Raw genomic sequence first — 16744 nt, 5'->3', positions numbered from 1 at the left:
TTACTATATATTTTCAAAAGGTGGTGGCTTATGTTTCTTATCAGCAATCATTGGCATGTTCAAAAAAGGAAGTCGAATTTGTATGTGCCAATTAGGAAACTCACCTTTCACATTCGTACTTAATTGTGTTGAAATTAGTTGAAACTAAATGAAAGTATATGTTAAGTCTTCCAATAGATACAAAAGATGGAATTGTGGATGTCATTTTTTGTAAAGCTGCATGTGCAAGTGTGTTAACAATAAAAAAGATTCTGACCAGTACTAATATATGTTATGTAATGGTGAATGTGTATACTAATAAAGATTATATGTTATTCAAATTTGGAGTGCTTTGTGTCATGTCATGTGTTAACTAAATATCTCTAGGGATGTACTTATTCCAGTGGCGGGCGGTGCATTTTCTGGTAGCGCCTTCAACGTATCAATCCAACCATCAAAAACTATTTTATGGCTATAAAACCTCTACTGCAGCTACAGCTGCGACACATAAAAAATAATCAATAAATTAATGCACAAAAATGGGGTAAAATCCAGCCGAAAACAGCATTTATTGATTAAATACAAATACTGGAGCTTTTTAGACATACGAACCGGGCCCAGAGTATCATTTCCCCGGTAAAAAAGACAGTGATGAACGTCGATACGTCCATACGTGAAATGACAAAAAATGCACTAAAATTAGGTAAAATCCACTTCCTAGCAGCATTTATTGACTGAATACAAATACTGGAGCTTTTGAGACATTACAGCCAGGCCAGGGGGGTGATTTTTCCCGGGAAAAGACAGCGATGGACGTCAATGGTGAAACGCCAAAAATTAAACTGGGGTAAAATCCACTTCCTAGCAGCATTTTGTGATTAAATACAAACACTGGAGCTTATATACAAACACTGGAGCTTATATACAAACACTGGAGCTTTTCAGATATCAGAACTTGGCCCACAATTGAAATATTATTTAGGAATATAGCCATATTTGTAATTTTACTCACCAAAAATCCTTTTTACACAATATCCATCCTCCTTTCTTTCTTCCTTCTTTCCTATCGCCATCGAAGCTAATGATGAAAGTCGAGCCTGTCCTGTCATATTTCCGCCATAGTCCGTTTTGAAAATGGCATTAAATCAACACAACAATATACTATTTGCTTGAGCTAAGTTAGCGCGCTGAAAGTGCCCCACACACCATTTTCCCGGCTGTAACAGGCTTGCTAGCTTCGGAGTTGACCGCCCTTTCTTAATGATGTCCATTTTTTCCTGAAAAAGTCCGTCTAGAAAATAGCTTTGTTAGCAAACAGAATATATTTGTTTTTGCTTCTGTCGGCCATAGTGGGTGGAGTTTGCGATCTCGGCTGCCTCGGTCCTGCTTTGGCCCGCCTACTAGCCAATCATAGTTTGTGAAAGCAATGACATGTCCCTGCCAGCAAAATGCTAACGCCTATGAAAAATCATTGTGGGGTTGCCAACTCGAAATCTGATTGGTTAAAAGCAACAGTCTAGTTTAATGCAGCAGAGCCCGCAAGAACTGATTGTGCAGGCTTTGAAGCAGATCTTATCTGGCAACAAATAATGGCTGAAATGCGATTGGTTAAATGCTTCAATATGAAAACACACATCTGGAAGCAGTGCAACCAGGGGGAAAAGCAACGAAAGGAAGCTAACAGACAACTTGGAATTATTTAATAAGTATTCATGGAAAAATATAATTAACATCAGTCTGTAATTCAGATATTTCTTAGGCCAGCAGAGAAGGCCTTGAAGGCCCTGACGGCACACCACTGGGTTTCAATTTATGAGAAAGGGGGATTGTTATAGGTGAATTGAGTTTGTGTGTGAAATGGGTGTGTAGTATTGTAGTATCATGTGTTTTAAATGTGTGTGCCCTGTTGTTTTAGACCAAGGGTGTCAAACTCGGGTTGGTTCGAGGGCCGCGTTAACGTCAACTCGATTTCATGTGGGCCGGACATAATATTTAGATTTTTTTTAAATGGATTAAAAGAACTGGATTAAAATCCCTGAATATTCAGTTTTTTTAATAGATCTAAAACAATGTTTATTTTAGCTTTTTTAAAATATATTTTTTAGATTTTACAAAATGATTTTTGAACTAAAAACACAGAAAAAAATGATTTAAAAAATTACAATTATTGATTTAAAAGGGGGAAAATCAGGAAATTTAATACATCTATACTCTTCATTTTAATTTGATCCTAAAACAGAAAGTCGGCACTCATGATTTATTTTCCCGGGCCACACAAAATGATGCGGTGGGCCAGATTTGGCCCCTGGGCCACACAAAATGATGCGGCGGGCCAGATTTGGCCCCCGGGCCGCCATGTGGTTTAGACGAATACTGAAATGAAAAAAATACAGTTGTTCTCCCGACCGCTAGAGAGTAATACCAAAATAAGGGAATGATTCCTTCGAGTTTTAACGTTTTCGATGAAGAACTACATCTCCCAGGATGCAAATCCGCGAAACAGCAATGGTTCCTTTTCGATTTGTTTTGCGCACGCAAAAGTCAGTCGGAATGTTCAAGTGATTTATGAGGTAAATTCAAACCTTCGAAAAAAATGTGTTCAAACCATATGTAAGACCATTTGAAGAATTATTATTTCCTGTGTCTGAATCTTCTGCATTTATAAACCGAATGCCATCGGAGCAAGTGACGAGTGTTCTACGCCTGCGCAAATCCCCCCATTTAACTTACACGCGCGTCGCCGACCTATCTAGAATTAGCTACTTTACGGCTTTATATCTCAGTCAACTTCAAGTCGTTTAGACCTCATTGAAGCTTTGCAGGATACTTTAGCTTAGCCTGCAAGCATCTATCAAAGAAACAAGTCTTCTAGTCGCCGAAGAACTGTGAAGCATTACTCCCTTCTTTAGCTTAGCCTAGCTAGCAGCTATCAAAGTTTTCTATTCGACAGTTTGCAAAATGATGCACGAGAAAGTTCTTCACAGACTACAAGGTGGGTTCACTTCTTATATCGATGTATTCCCTTAATCTTAGTTGCAGAAGTGCTATTTTTGTGCGCTGCAATTGCAAGTATTTTTATTCTCAATTCGACAGAAGGTACAAGCTTGATTTCAAGACAATAAAACAATGCAAACAAACGATTAAATCATAAAAAGGTAATATTTAATGTTTATTTTGTTTTAGAACTCTTAAACAGCTTTCCCTCACTTATTTGTATCCAAAACTATTTCAAAATGATTAATTTTGAAAAATAAATAAATGAAATTGATTATTGACTTTTTTTCCAATGTCAAAAATGAATACCTGTACTTTTTTACTTTAATTGAAAAGGATTAACATTAATATTTGATGCATCACCCTTTTATAAAAGGATTCTAAATAAATTAAAATCTCAAATGCAAGAGACTATTTGCAAAGAGGAGGCTCAACAAAGATTTGGGAAAAATTTAAGAGCCTGTGGGGATACTTCACTGACCAATAGTCCTTTTCTTATTAAAATACACTTTTAAAAAACAGTTTTAAACCCATTTTATAGTTGATGAGAATACTACAACAGTGCTATGTTGGCAACGTCATGAATTTATGGCATCCTCTCCTGTTTAGTTTTGTTGCTGTAGCGCCCAGCATATTAGTCCTTTCTTTCCAGCCTAACCACTGCGATATAAGTATAAGATTTTAAATTCCCTTTCTAGCTTAAATGACTTCTAGTTGGAAAATCCTGGACTTTCGCAAATGCAACACAGATCTGGCCCGACTCATGAATGGAGTATGTGTAGACAGGGTCCAGTCCTTTAAATTCATGGGGGTCCACGTCACGGATAAGCTCTCCTGGTCTACTTATACCATGGCAGTAGTGAAGAAGGCCCAGAAACGACTCAATTTCCTCAGGGTACTCAGGAGGAACAACTTGGACACTAAGCTTCTGGTAACCTTCTATAGAGCCACTGTGGAGAGCATCCTGGCATACTGCATTGCAGTGTGGTCTGTTGGAAGCATGGCAGAAGACAAAAAGGCCATGTAGAGAGTGATTAACACTGCCCAGAAGATCGTCGGCTGCTCTCTGCCCACACTAGAAGACATTGCCAGCCCGCACTACCTCAGCAGAGAACATTGTCGGGGGACCCATACCACCCTGGTCACAACCTTTTCCAGCTGCTGCCCTCTGGCAGACGCTACAAGTCTCACAATGTGTGGACAAATAGGCTTAAGGACAGTTTTTTTCCCACAGCCATCAGGACTCTGAACTTGCAGTAGCACGACACACAATCCCTTCTGTGCAATAACTTTGGGGTCAGGTAACATGAAAGATGTTGGGCGGTGATCTGCCTCCTGCTGGCTGATTGTAGGTAAGTGAGGAGGTAATTGACCCAAGATGGCAGCGCGCATGGGTGCAGCTGGCTCTTGCTCTCCAGTTTGGTGTTTTGTTTCCTCAGTCTTGTTGTTTGCTAACATCCGCGAGACAAACTTTTTCCTACAGTCGCCAGGATTTGGTTGCTCTTGGAGGGAGATGCGATATATCCATCACAGCAGATTGCCAACGAATCTGCAATGAACCACCGGGATCTCTGTGGGTAGTAATATCTTAGATTAGGCATTTTTTTTAGTATTTACCTTAACAGGATGTGACTCTTATATTTTTATATTACTTATTTTTGGTCTTTTACCGGGAAAGCACACTTTGTGGATTAGCACCACCAATTTCGTCATACGCAGCTAGGTATGATGACAATAGGCTTTTGATGATTCGATGATGATGATGATAAAGCCTATGTCTGAACAGACAGAGACCATCTACCCCCTGTTTGCAAGGATTAATTGTGAAATATGAAATGTATTCTTTTAGATTTTAGTCACTAGAATAGAATTTTACAGAAACTCCGCCTACAGGATTTTACAGTAACAACTATGGGTTAAGGCGCGCGTCATCTACTTTTGTGTTACCGCCTATTTCTATGTCACGTGATCTTGTTTCAATAAAGCCCGCGGAGCAGAGGGGGTAGGGTGGAGACCACTTTGGGAGGGCAGGAAGATTGACCGATCGTTCTACTTTTGCTTCGTGCCCCCCCCCCCTTCCGCAGAAGCGGTTAAAAATCTCATTACAACTGCCTTAGTGTGCTTACTTGTGTTCGACTTTATTGAATGTCAAGCGCGGACCTGACATTAATATATTAAGCCTGTACCCTCTACAGCAATTAAGCCACATAAAATGCATGCTAATCAAGAACTCCAAATTCAGTCAATAATTTGTATTGTGTAGTAGTTTGAAATGAATAATACCCCAATCTAGTATTTTTTTGCAAACATTTAACATTACATTCCCTTTGTAGTTTGTCTATCATCTCCCATAAAACTTTCTTACTCAATGTTTTTCCAATAGTTACACATAAAATAAAAATCTACCAATAATCCCCTTCAACATCAAAAAGATAAAAACAATGTACCATTAATTTCAGACATGAAGTTACCGTATTTTCACACCTGTAGAAAGAAAACAATCTTTTATAAATTAATTTGTCCAACTGTTCAAATTAATGTATTCATTTTCCTCTTAGTTTTAAATCTTAGCAAATAACGCTTCTCTTTTGTGTCACCTTTGAATTTGGAAGGCTAATTTTGTCAACAAAAAGACCCAAAAAGTATTTTTCACCAAAAAGAGAGCTTTATTGGAACTACCAAAAAGATGACCCGTTAAATCGGTTTAAAAAGTGATTCATCTTATAATATGACAAAAGTATAAGGACATTGTACTACTTATTTATTTTGAGCAAATTCATTGTCTTTCACACCATATTTCTACTAATGTTTCTTTAATCCTATATTCAATATATCAATTATTTTCATTAAAATGTATCTTGTTTGAATAACACTATTCTTATTGGATTTGCTAGCAAATCAATAGACAAAAACTGCATTTTTTCAAATTTCTTAGGCATGTCTTTACTGTGAAAACATTTTCCATATTATTTAGATGACATTATTGATTATTTACTTTGTAATTTCCTAATTTAGGCTCTACTATTTCGGATAGAATTGTGAAGTAAAATCTTCAACGACACTCAATTTTCTTATACAGTAATACCTTGACATATAAGTGTTCCAACATACGAGAAATTTGAGATACGAGGAAAATTCTGAGCAATTTTTTTGCCTAGAGATACAAGACAAATTTGAGATATGAGCATTCCAGATGGTTCCCAATTGTGAGTCGGTAGTAAATTAGAACAAATTTTGGTGGGTTTTTAAAGGATGGAAATTGATTAATTTGTAATGTGTTCATTTCTATGGGAAGATTGACTTGAGATACGAGTAAATTGACATAGCTCGATCCCGCAGTAAGCTCGTATCTTAAGGTATTACTGTATTTGAATCATTTGAATCGCTATTGTTAGGTCTGTAATACAACTTTAGGAACAGGCACAGAAAGAGCGGGATCAATTTAAAGGAAATAGGTTTATTACCAGACTGCAGGATGGAGAGGGAGCTCTAACAGTGGAGAACCGCTCAGCCTGGTGTCCTTTGCAACTCTCTATCCATTGAACAGTGACACGACAGCGATGTAGGACAGAGTTTATGCAAACAAAACGTTGGGCGGGTATGGTTAGGTCAGCAACACTTGCTATGGACGTTCCCACTTTGGGTTGTGCTAGTGCTTCTTCTTTATACTGTAGGTTGAGCACCCGGGCTCCTAACACTACCGTTGGTCCGTTTCCTGTTGAGAAGCAGTCTCCTTCTGCTAACCCAAATTCAATGCGTTTCCTTAAAGATTATTTGCATGCTCTAAATTGAAAATTCAAACAATAGAGCTGTAGATGCACTAAACAACGAGAGCAGCGTTCAAACAATGGTGTCAAAGTTGCGGCCCAAGGGCCAAATCTGGCCCACTGCCACTCCGTGGTGCGGCCTGTGAAAGTACTTCATATTTAATGCTAAAATTCAAATGTAGCTTATAAATAATTAGAATATTAACTATCATCAGAGATCATCACTACATCACTCCGCACAGACATTGAGGTATGGTCCTCCAAGGCAAGAGCACTTCACCTCATAGAACTACCAGTACCATCAGAGGAGGGGATCAAGACCACCTTCGAGCGCAGAAAGGCCGAATACTTGAATCTGATCCACCCAGTCGGGGTTTGCTGCCGAGGCAACGTTGGGCTTCTCCCACAATTTTTAATCCCAACATTCATTCATTTTCTGAAATGGTAAATCTCGTATAGGGGGTGCTATAACAATAGGAACGTCACGTCGGAACTGTGGCATTGATTTGAGTCTTCTGCATTCATTCTCTGATACTCATTGAACTCATTGATATTCATTGATTAGCAACAGCGTAATAATGTTGCCAAAAGAATTCAGAGACTTTTTGTGCTTTAAAAGTGGGAAAATGACTAAGAAAATTCGCACATTTTCATGTATTTTGACTTTTAAATTGTGAGTATGGCTCTGAAGGAATAATATTTGAAAATGGGAATTGTTTATGGCTCTCTCTTTCAAAAAGGTTCCCGACCCCTGCTCTAAAGAAACACCAAAAACAGGATATTGGATGGAAAAACATTTTTATTTGTTCTAATTCGCCATCTATTAACAAAGTAACAAATAACTAGTGGTTTAATAGGACTAAAATGTGTTTAATAGTAGTAAAATTAGACATACTTTTTGCATGGCAATGCGCTTTAATATTTATTTATATTTAAATCATTTTTATAATCACAAACGCATTCAATTCAATTGGTTGTCTCACAACTACCACTATCCATGTTTCAAGATTCTTTCTTACATACCTGTCCACCTCAACCAAATGCTCTTATTAATGATTGCAATTCCCTTTATTAAGCGATTAAATACCATACAAATGCAACGCGGCACATATTCACATACACGCACAGGGCACAGGTAAAAGGGTAAAATGTAGCTTTCAGCCCTGGCAAGAAATGCTCTTGCCGCCATCTGGCAGACGAACACGGGTATTACGTCTCCCATAATAACGGCCGCGGAGGGAACTAATTCAGCAGTGCAGAGCACATTTTTACATGTTTTTTTTTTTATTTTAAGAAATTAATAAATCATTTCCTCATTTTCTCTCATTGCTTGTTTGCTCACATCTTTAATACAAAATTGGGACGCTATTATCAATTTTAAAGGGTTTAGCTGGTAGTTGTGTGAGGACCGTGGAACAAATTAGAGAATTTACATATAGTACACCTCTACTTACGAAATGTTCAAGTTACGAAAAAAGTTCTGGAGCCAATTAATTTTGTTAGAAGTATGACTGTATATCATTTATCTTTGTGTCATTGCAGGTTTCAGAAATCAGCCCCCCCAATTCGAAGGGGAGGAGCCCGAGTTTCCTCAAGACCAAAAGAGAGAAGAGCAACTTGAAATAAAAATGGAGGAAGAAGATGTCCCCTGGTCAACTGGTGAAGAGTCTTTTAAGATAGAAGAGGATCTGGGCAGGGCCAGTGGAGGGGCGGAGCCTGCAAACACCTCTGCATGGCCCCAAATTAAAGAGGAAGCAGAGCTGCCTCAACAGCAAAAGAGGGAAGATCAACCTCCCATCGAAAAGGAGGAAGATGTCACCTGGTCATCTGTTGAGCTTTTCAAGAGTGAAGATGATCTCGTAATGGATTTGGTTGCAGATTTACTGTCAAAGCCATTTTCAAGACGGACTTATCAAGAAAAGCTGGACATCATTAAGAAAGGGCGGTCAACTCCAAAGCTAGCAAGCCTGTCACAACCGGGAAAAGGGTGTGTCCGCCGCTTTCAGTTCGCTAACTACGAGCGCTACCCCTGGCTTACGGGCTCCGAGGAACACTGCAAATTGTATTGCTGGGAGTGCTTGTTATTTGCCACCAATGGACATGGTGTTTGGAGCAACACTGGATTTGCAAATCTGTCTTGTTTAACCAAAGCAGCAACGAGACACCAAAGCTCTGCCGGACACTTACAAGCAACGGTGCTCTCCAAAACTTTTGGGGAAACCCGAGTGGAGTTACAGTTTAACGAGCAAGTGCGCAGGGAAACGGAGTGCCACAACGAAAAGGTGAAGAAAAATAGGGAAATCTTAAAAAGACTGATGGACTGTGTCATTTTTTTGGGTAAGCAGGAACTTTCATTTCGGGGACACGATGCAAGCGCTGCATCCCCAAAAAAAGGAAATCATGTAGAGCTTCTTTCTTTCATTGTGGAGAGAAACACAGATTTACATTACCACCTGTCCACTAATAATATGTTTAGTGGGACGTCGGGCAAATTACAAAATGACCTGATCACTGCCATTGCTGAAGTGAGGACGGAAGAGATCAAAAGGGTAGTTGATAAAGCACCGTTTGTCACTGTTATGGTGGATGAGACGACAGACGTGAGTAACGCAGCGCAGCTCGCACTGGTTCTGCGTTATGTCACGGGCAGAGGTGTCAAGGAGCGGTTCGTCAGATTTGAAAATGTTACCAGTGGGAATCAAGCCAATGACATTGCAGGTCTTATTCAATTTTGGTGGAAAATGAATGTCTGGGTAAAGTTGTGCCACAGTGTTATGACGGTGCATCAGTCATGTCTTCTGGATTTAATGGGGTGCAGGCTAAAGTTAAGGAGAGAGTACCGTTTTTATTCATACACTGCTATGCACATCAGCTTAATTTAGTACTGACTCAGGGGGCCTCAAAGCTTAAAGAAAGCAAAATATTTTTCGCTCACCTTAATGGCTTTGCTGCATTTTTTTTTTTAGATCGCCTCGATGCACACAGCTGCTGGACGAAATCTGCCAGCGGCGTCTCCCTCGTGTGCCACCAAGACGGTGGCAGCACACATCCAGAGTGGTCAATACAGTTTTTGAGAAGAGAGATGCTCTAAACTCTCCCCTGGACCCCTTTACGGCGTAAAACTTCAACGAGGTCTTGAAAATGATTTTGACTGATATTTAAGGCCGTAAAGTAGCTAATGCTAGACACGTCGACGACGCATAGGTGAGTTAGGTGACGAATATTGCGCATGCGCGGTCCAGCGTCACTTTTGATAGCATTCGCTTATAAATGCATAGAAAATAAATATTCTTCAAATTGTCTGACATGTGGTTTGAGCAAAAATGTTTGCGCAAGTTTGAATTAAATTAAACATAAATCACTTGAAGATCGCGTCTTAAAAGGAGGCGTCGCAAAACGCGCATGCGCAGAAAAAAATCGTCCATGATAATGGTGCCGTTTCCCTCCGGAGCTTGGTTGAATGCTTTGCCAAGTGCGACTTTGGGCAATAAGCTCTCCCCCGATGAGCTTCGCATCTCGATTGCTCATCGTCTTGGTGCTAAAGTTTGTGACCCCATTCTGTGCAAATGTGGTCATTCAATTGATAGCCGAGCTCTCCACCCCTTATCCTGCCGTGTCCAAGCTGGTCGTTTCCCCCGTCACTCCAACATCAACGACATCGTTAAACGCGCACTAGGTCAAGCTGGAGTTCCTTCAATTCTCGAACCAAGTGGTCTAGTGCGTGCAGATGAGCGAAGGCCTGACGGCTTGTCAATCTTTCCATGGAAGATGGGAAAGTGTTTGACATGGGATGTGACAGTTGTTGACACCTTTTCTCAATTCAATTGCTTCATCTGCAATAAAAGCCTGCTCAGCTGCGAACAAGGCAGAGTCAATGAAGTCTGTCAAATATGCACCGCTTGTTGACATACTTGTTCCAGCCCATAGCCTACGAAACTTCAGGTGTATGTGGGGACTCCCCTTTGAAGTTTCTGCTAGAGGTAGGTTCCCGGCTCGTGGCTGTTTCAAATGAGCCACACGAGTGTCAATGGCTGTTACAGCGCATCTCTCTAGCAGTGTGCCGCGGCAACGCATACAGTGTCCTCGACTGTGTGAAGGTGTGAAGTTATGTGATGTGTCATGTTTTATTTATTTATTTTTAAATTTTTATTATTATTTTATTTATTTTTATGTTTTATTTGTTTTAGTGCACATTTGTACTTATACGTATGTATATATTGCCCATATTTTATGTTTTTTTTTAAGAAATTGAATAAAGTTTGGATGGTGCTGTTGCTGTTTCGCCGATTGGCCTCACGGGAGAGGTAGTTCTTTATTGAAACAGTTTGAACTCGCAGGAATCAGTGTCTTATTTAGGTGCCGCTCTCTCGTGGTCAGGAGAAAATTTGTTTAATTTGAATTTCGGTATTCGTGGACATTGTACACAATAATTAAGACACTGTCAATCACAAGTTATCGAAGAAGCGCATTTTAAAGCAATTATATCAGGAAATTAGCAATTTCTTAAAGGTATCTTAAACCCAAAAGGAAAAGTTTGTTTTTTTATTTTATTTAAATTATTCCCTTAACCCGGATCAACCTATAGATGTAAATTATATTTCTTGATTTTCCCATTTTTAACGAATATTTGCAATTTTCCCTACATTTTTTTCTTTTTGTGTTTTAGTTCAGTACGTATTTTGTAAAATGTAAAAATAACTAGATAAAGATATTTTCAACAAATGATTAAAAGACATCTTCCCTTACTAAGAAAAAAAGCTCAAATAAACATTCTTCAGATTTATGACAAAATCTATATTTAAGGCTTTTCATCCAGTTATTTTAATCAGAGTTTTAAAAAAAATCTATATATATAAATATATCTAAAATAGTCCGGCCCACATGAACTCGAGTTCACGTTCATGCACCCTTGGGCTTTTTGTAAAAAGTTTCCTGCAGTGATTTTTAACGTCCGCCAGGTGTCAGTATTCTGTGAGGCAGTGGGTCACTGTATGGAAACGACAAGTGATGCTCACAAACCCATCACTCGTAGTGAGTCAGGTGGGTGACACACAGGGGAGGCGACCACAGGTGAAAGCAATGTACAATCACAACGATAAGTTTCAAGCCATCAATATTTTTTTCATACTAATGATTATACATAAGAATATTGGGTATTATCTGTTTGTTCGACATTAAAATAACATAAAAAAAACAATTCACATTTGACTTCATTTACCGACTGCCAGATCTATTTACATACAAATCAAATCAGTTTGGATAAATATAAAAAGCGAAAAGAACTACTCCAAAATGTACCCCCAGTCAGTTCTTATAGTTAAAAAAGGAAAATAGTGTAGTTTATAAAGCAAATAGAAAATTCTGAAGATTAAATGAAATAAAACAACATTTGACTTTGTTTTCTCTTTTTCCAAACAGAGACAAATTCACAGCAGACTAATGTTATCAACATGATTCAAAAATGACACGAGGAATTCTGGTCATTTTTGCCAATTAATAGATAACACGCACGCACACACACACACGTCTTGAAAGTCTTATGAAGAAATCCTTGGCAACAAACTTAGTATTATGTATTATTAAGTATTTTTAACCAATGTGTTGAACCAAAAATTTAGCAAAGAAAGGGCTTTTCGCCACTGCGGGTTGTTAAGTCTTCTTTTCAGGTTCCCTTCTGTGAAAATGTTGGAACATTAACTGTGCCTTGAAAAGGTTTTTGAATTGTGTACCTTTTTAATTGGGCTGTTGTAGCGAATCTGTGGCCACAGACTGAGCAGGAAAACATTGTTCTCCTGTGTGGGTTAATAAGTGTTCTTTTAAGCTTCTCCTTTGGGAAAATGTTCGACCACAAACTGAGCAGGAAAATGTTTTTTCAGCAGTGTGGGTTCTTCAGTGGGCTTTTAACGTTCCCCTTTCTGTAAATGTTTTACCACAAACTGAACACGAAAATAGTTTTTCACCAGTGTGGGTTTTTGTGTGCCTTTTTAAGTTTCGCTTCTCTGTAAATCCTTTACCACAAACTGAGCATGAAAATGGTTTGTCACCTGTGTGTTATTGTGTGTATTTTTAAGCTTCCCTTCTCTGTAAATCTTTTACCACAAACTGAACACGAAAATGGTTTGTCACCTGTGTGTTCTTGCATGACTATTTAAGGGTCCCTTCCGTGTGAATCTTTGACCACAAACTGAACACGAAAATGGTTTTTCACCAGTGTGGGTTCTTATGTGGATTTTTAAGATATCATTTTTAGAAAAGGCTTTACCACAAACTGAGCATGAAAATGGTTTGTCACCTGTGTGTTATTGTGTGTATTTTTAAGCTTCCCTTCTCTGTAAATCTTTTACCACAAACTGAACACGAAAATGGTTTGTCACCTGTGTGTTCTTGCATGACAAATTAAGTGTCCCTTCCGTGTGAATCTTTGACCACAAACTGAACACGAAAATGGTTTTTCACCACTGTGGGTGCTTGTGTGGGTTTTTAAGTTTCTCTTGTCTGTGAATCCTTGACCACAAACTGAGCACGAAAATGTTTTTTCACCTGTGTCTTCTTGCATGACTAATTAAGTGTCCCTTCTGTGTGAATGTTTGACCACAAACTGAACACAAAAATGTTTTTTTCACCTGTGTGTTCTTGTTTGCCTTTTTAAGTATTGCTGTTGAGAAAAGGCTTTACCGCAAACTGAACACGAAAATGTTTTTTCACCAGTGTGTGTTCTTGCATGACTAATTAAGGTTCCCTTCTCTGTAAATCTTTTACCACAAACTGAGCATGAAAATGGTTTGTCACCTGTGTGTTCTTGCATGACTATTTAAGTGATCCTTCCGTGTGAATGTTTGACCACAAAGTGAACACGAAAATGGTTTTTCACCAGTGTGGGTTCTTGCATGACTATTTAAGTTTCCCTTCTGTGTGAATCTTTGACCACAAACTGAACACGAAAATGTTTTTTCACCAGTGTGGATTCTTGTGTGACTTTTTAAGGTTCCCTTCTCTGTAAATCTTTTACCACAAACTGAACACGAAAATGTATTTTCACCTGTGTGTTCTTGCATGACTATTTAAGTTTCTCCTCTGTGTGAATCTTTGACCACAAACTGAACACGAAAATGGTTTTTCACCAGTGTGGGTTCTTGTGTGCCTTTTTAAGTTTCCCTTCTCTGTAAATCTTTTACCACAAACTGAGCATGAAAATGGTTTGTCACCTGTGTGTGTTTTTGCATGAATATTTAAGTTTCTCTTGTGTGTAAATGTTTTACCACAAACAGAACATAAGTGTTTCTCCCCAGTGTGGCTCCTCATATGTGATTTCAAAATAGACTTTTTCCCAAAGGTTTTTCCACACAGAGCATTTCCAGAGTTTGCCGTCCTTAAGACCTTCATAGTCATAAAGCAAGTCTTCGCTATCTGATAACGGAGCAATTAAATTGTCTGCTTGCCCTTGTGCTGAGCTGCCGTTCAGAGTCTCCGCCCCTCTACCGGCCACACCCAGATCATCTTCACTCTTGAAAGGCTCACCAGTTGACACGGTGACATCTTCTTCCTCCTTTTTGATTTGCTGTTGAGGGAACTCTGGCTCCTCCTCTTTAATTTGGGGTAATGTTAAAGTGTGTGCATGCTCCGCCCCTCTGCTGGTCACACCCAGATACTCTTCACTCTTCAGGAATTCACCAAGCGACCAGGTGACATCATCTTCAACCTGCTTGATTGGAAGTTGCTCGTTTCTCATTTGTTGTTGAGAGAACACTGGCTCCTCCCCTTTGATTTGGGGGAGCTCAAGTTCCTTTTTAAGGCCAACAGACTCTTTCCCATCAGGACCAAAATATTCTCTGAAACCTGCAAAAACACGAAGATAAATGATATGTTTTATAATCTGTCTATCTAACGAGAAGTCCTTTAAGTTAGACTGGGAATTTAAAGTCTTGTACTTATATTGGCGGTGGTGAGGCTCGTAACATGACATTAACTTGAAATTTAACTGAAATCAACTCAAATGACTATACACACCCACACATATTCGACCACCCGGAACCATCTCATAAGCTCGTGTCTCAAATTTGTCTCAAATCTCAAGGAAAAAAATTGCTCGGAATTTAGCTCGTTTCTCAAATTTTCCGTAAATTGGGACACTTGTATGTCAAGGTATTCCTGATATATGCTGGCTGCCAAAGCAAATGTTTAATTAACAAGGAATAAGTATAGCACCCGCGGGTGACCCGCATTGTAATCAACAGTTTGAGGAAAAAAGTTCACCTTTAAAATTAAAGTACAATTAAGAGCACACCTACACATTTCAATGTTTAAAAATGTTTTGTTTTATTAAACCCAAATGATTCTGAATTGTTGGCCAGCCAATCGCAGGGCACAACAAGACAGACAACCATTCACACTCACACTCATATCTAGTAGCAATTTAGAGTGTCCAATCAGCCTACCATGTCTTTGGAATGTGGGAGGAAGCCGGAGTACCCGGAGAAAACCCACACGCGTCAAAATAAAAAGGTACATTTTCAAGAAAAAAAGCTGTCCTATAAATGGTCATTTTTTAAAGAAACTAATGCTTTACTATACATGTTTTTTTAATTTAAAAAAAATCCTTACTATGCAAAGTCTATGCATGTCTTTGGAGTGTGGGAGGAAACCGGAGTACCTGGAGGAAACCCACGCAAGCCTGGGGAGAACATGCAAACTCCACACAGGTGGACTTGACCCTGATTTGAACCCAGGACCCCAGAGCTGTGAGGCCGACGCGCTAATCACTCGCTCCTCTGGGCCGCTTTCAATGTTCCCTCAAATTTTTCGTTGGTCTGGGCAGAAAGACAACCTCCCTGAGCGCACTGAGTACCAGTGTGAGCGACATCATCGGTACTCGGATGATTCGCCTAAAGACGTTTCGCCGACGGACGTTTGACAGACGGGCAGGTCGCCGAATGGACGTTCCGCTGAACGTTCATTCGCCGAAACGGGATTCGCACGCTCGCCCCGCCCCCGGATCGTGTGTGTACAAGTTTTTCAACCTCGGCCCGCGGGCCATATATGGCCCGTTAGGATTTTTAATCCGGCCCGCCGCCGGATTAAATAGAATACTGGAGCTCTTTGGACATTAGAACCGAGCCCAGGGAAGTGAATTTCTCGGTAAAATGTCGCGATGATGTCGTGATGGAGGCAAAAAAAACGTCCATATACGTCCATTCGCCAAACGGCTCAAAATGCTCTCAAATTCGGTCAAATCCAGCTGAAAACAGCGTTTAATGATTAAATACAAATACTAGTATTTGTATTTAATCATTAAACTAACAAATACTAGTATTTGTATTTAATCATTAAACGTTGTTTGAACGAACGTTCATTCGGCGACCTGTCCGTCTGTCAAACGTCCGTCGGCAAAACGTCTTTAGGCGAATCATCCGGTCACGACATCATCATTGCTCGCTATGGGCACACCAGTATCACACCTGCCACAAGCAGGTGCATGTCAATGTTCCCTCTAATTTTTCATGTAAAACATGCTGTAAAACACGAAAAACATAAGTGGACAGAGCTACTGCCACTGGCTTCCGCTTAAACGGCGCCATCATGGGGAAAGGGGTTAAAAAAAAAAACCTTTTTTTTTTTTACTGCGCGCCATATGATTGCTGCTGCGCAGAGAAGAACAGAAGACGAGAGTAGTGCGCAATTGCGCACGCGCGCAACTGCGCACGCGCGCAACTTAGAGGGAACATTGGCCGCTTTTCACATTTTTATGATTTTTAAAAATCTCCAGTGCTGAGTCCTAGTATCATGCAGAAGACATGGGAGTTGCTTCCGCTTGAAAAATGATTTAAAAATTAAAAAACATTTTCCCCAGAAAAAAATCCTCGATTTAGTGAAATGCTGAGGGATTACTGCCCTTGAATTTGCAATTGCAGCGCACAGATATAGCACTTCTACCATTACCGTTAAGCCTTAATGATAAAGGGAATATATAGATATAAAAAGGACCCACCTTCTAGTCTGTGAAGGAC

The 16744-nt window shown here is 39.5% G+C and overlaps 3 protein-coding genes across 6 annotated transcripts in view; 2 read left to right on the top strand and 1 right to left on the bottom strand.

The window, feature by feature from the left end:
• LOC144065976 (uncharacterized) overlaps positions 1-16729 on the bottom strand; it is a 66644-nt gene extending 49915 nt beyond the window's left edge. The window contains exon 1 of the mRNA XM_077589235.1: positions 16726-16729. The gene's annotated coding sequence lies outside the window, so the exon portion shown is untranslated. The remainder of the gene's footprint in view (positions 1-16725) is intronic.
• The window catches only part of LOC144065978 (uncharacterized), a 206738-nt gene that overhangs the window by 125561 nt on the left and 64433 nt on the right, over positions 1-16744 (top strand). The gene's annotated exons all lie outside the window — the stretch shown is intronic.
• On the top strand, positions 2480-11009 carry LOC144065996 (zinc finger MYM-type protein 1-like). Of its 4 annotated transcripts, none has more exons than XM_077589278.1 (3): positions 2480-2971; positions 8283-9340; positions 9707-11009. In XM_077589278.1, the coding sequence occupies exons 1-3, from the start codon at positions 2938-2940 to the stop codon at positions 9812-9814; spliced, it is 1200 nt and encodes a 399-aa protein (XP_077445404.1). In that variant the 5' UTR covers positions 2480-2937; the 3' UTR covers positions 9815-11009. The 4 variants fall into 4 exon arrangements, with proteins under 4 accessions (XP_077445404.1, XP_077445403.1, XP_077445406.1 ...); XM_077589280.1 differs by having other exon boundaries at positions 2481-2971; positions 8283-9022; XM_077589279.1 differs by having other exon boundaries at positions 2481-2971; positions 8283-9077.

This window comes from Stigmatopora argus, chromosome 20 (genome assembly GCF_051989625.1).
Source record: "Stigmatopora argus isolate UIUO_Sarg chromosome 20, RoL_Sarg_1.0, whole genome shotgun sequence".
Lineage (NCBI taxonomy): Eukaryota > Metazoa > Chordata > Actinopteri > Syngnathiformes > Syngnathidae > Stigmatopora > Stigmatopora argus.
The sequence above is the reverse complement of the archived record's forward strand: the minus strand, read 5'-3'. Positions and strand labels throughout refer to the sequence as shown.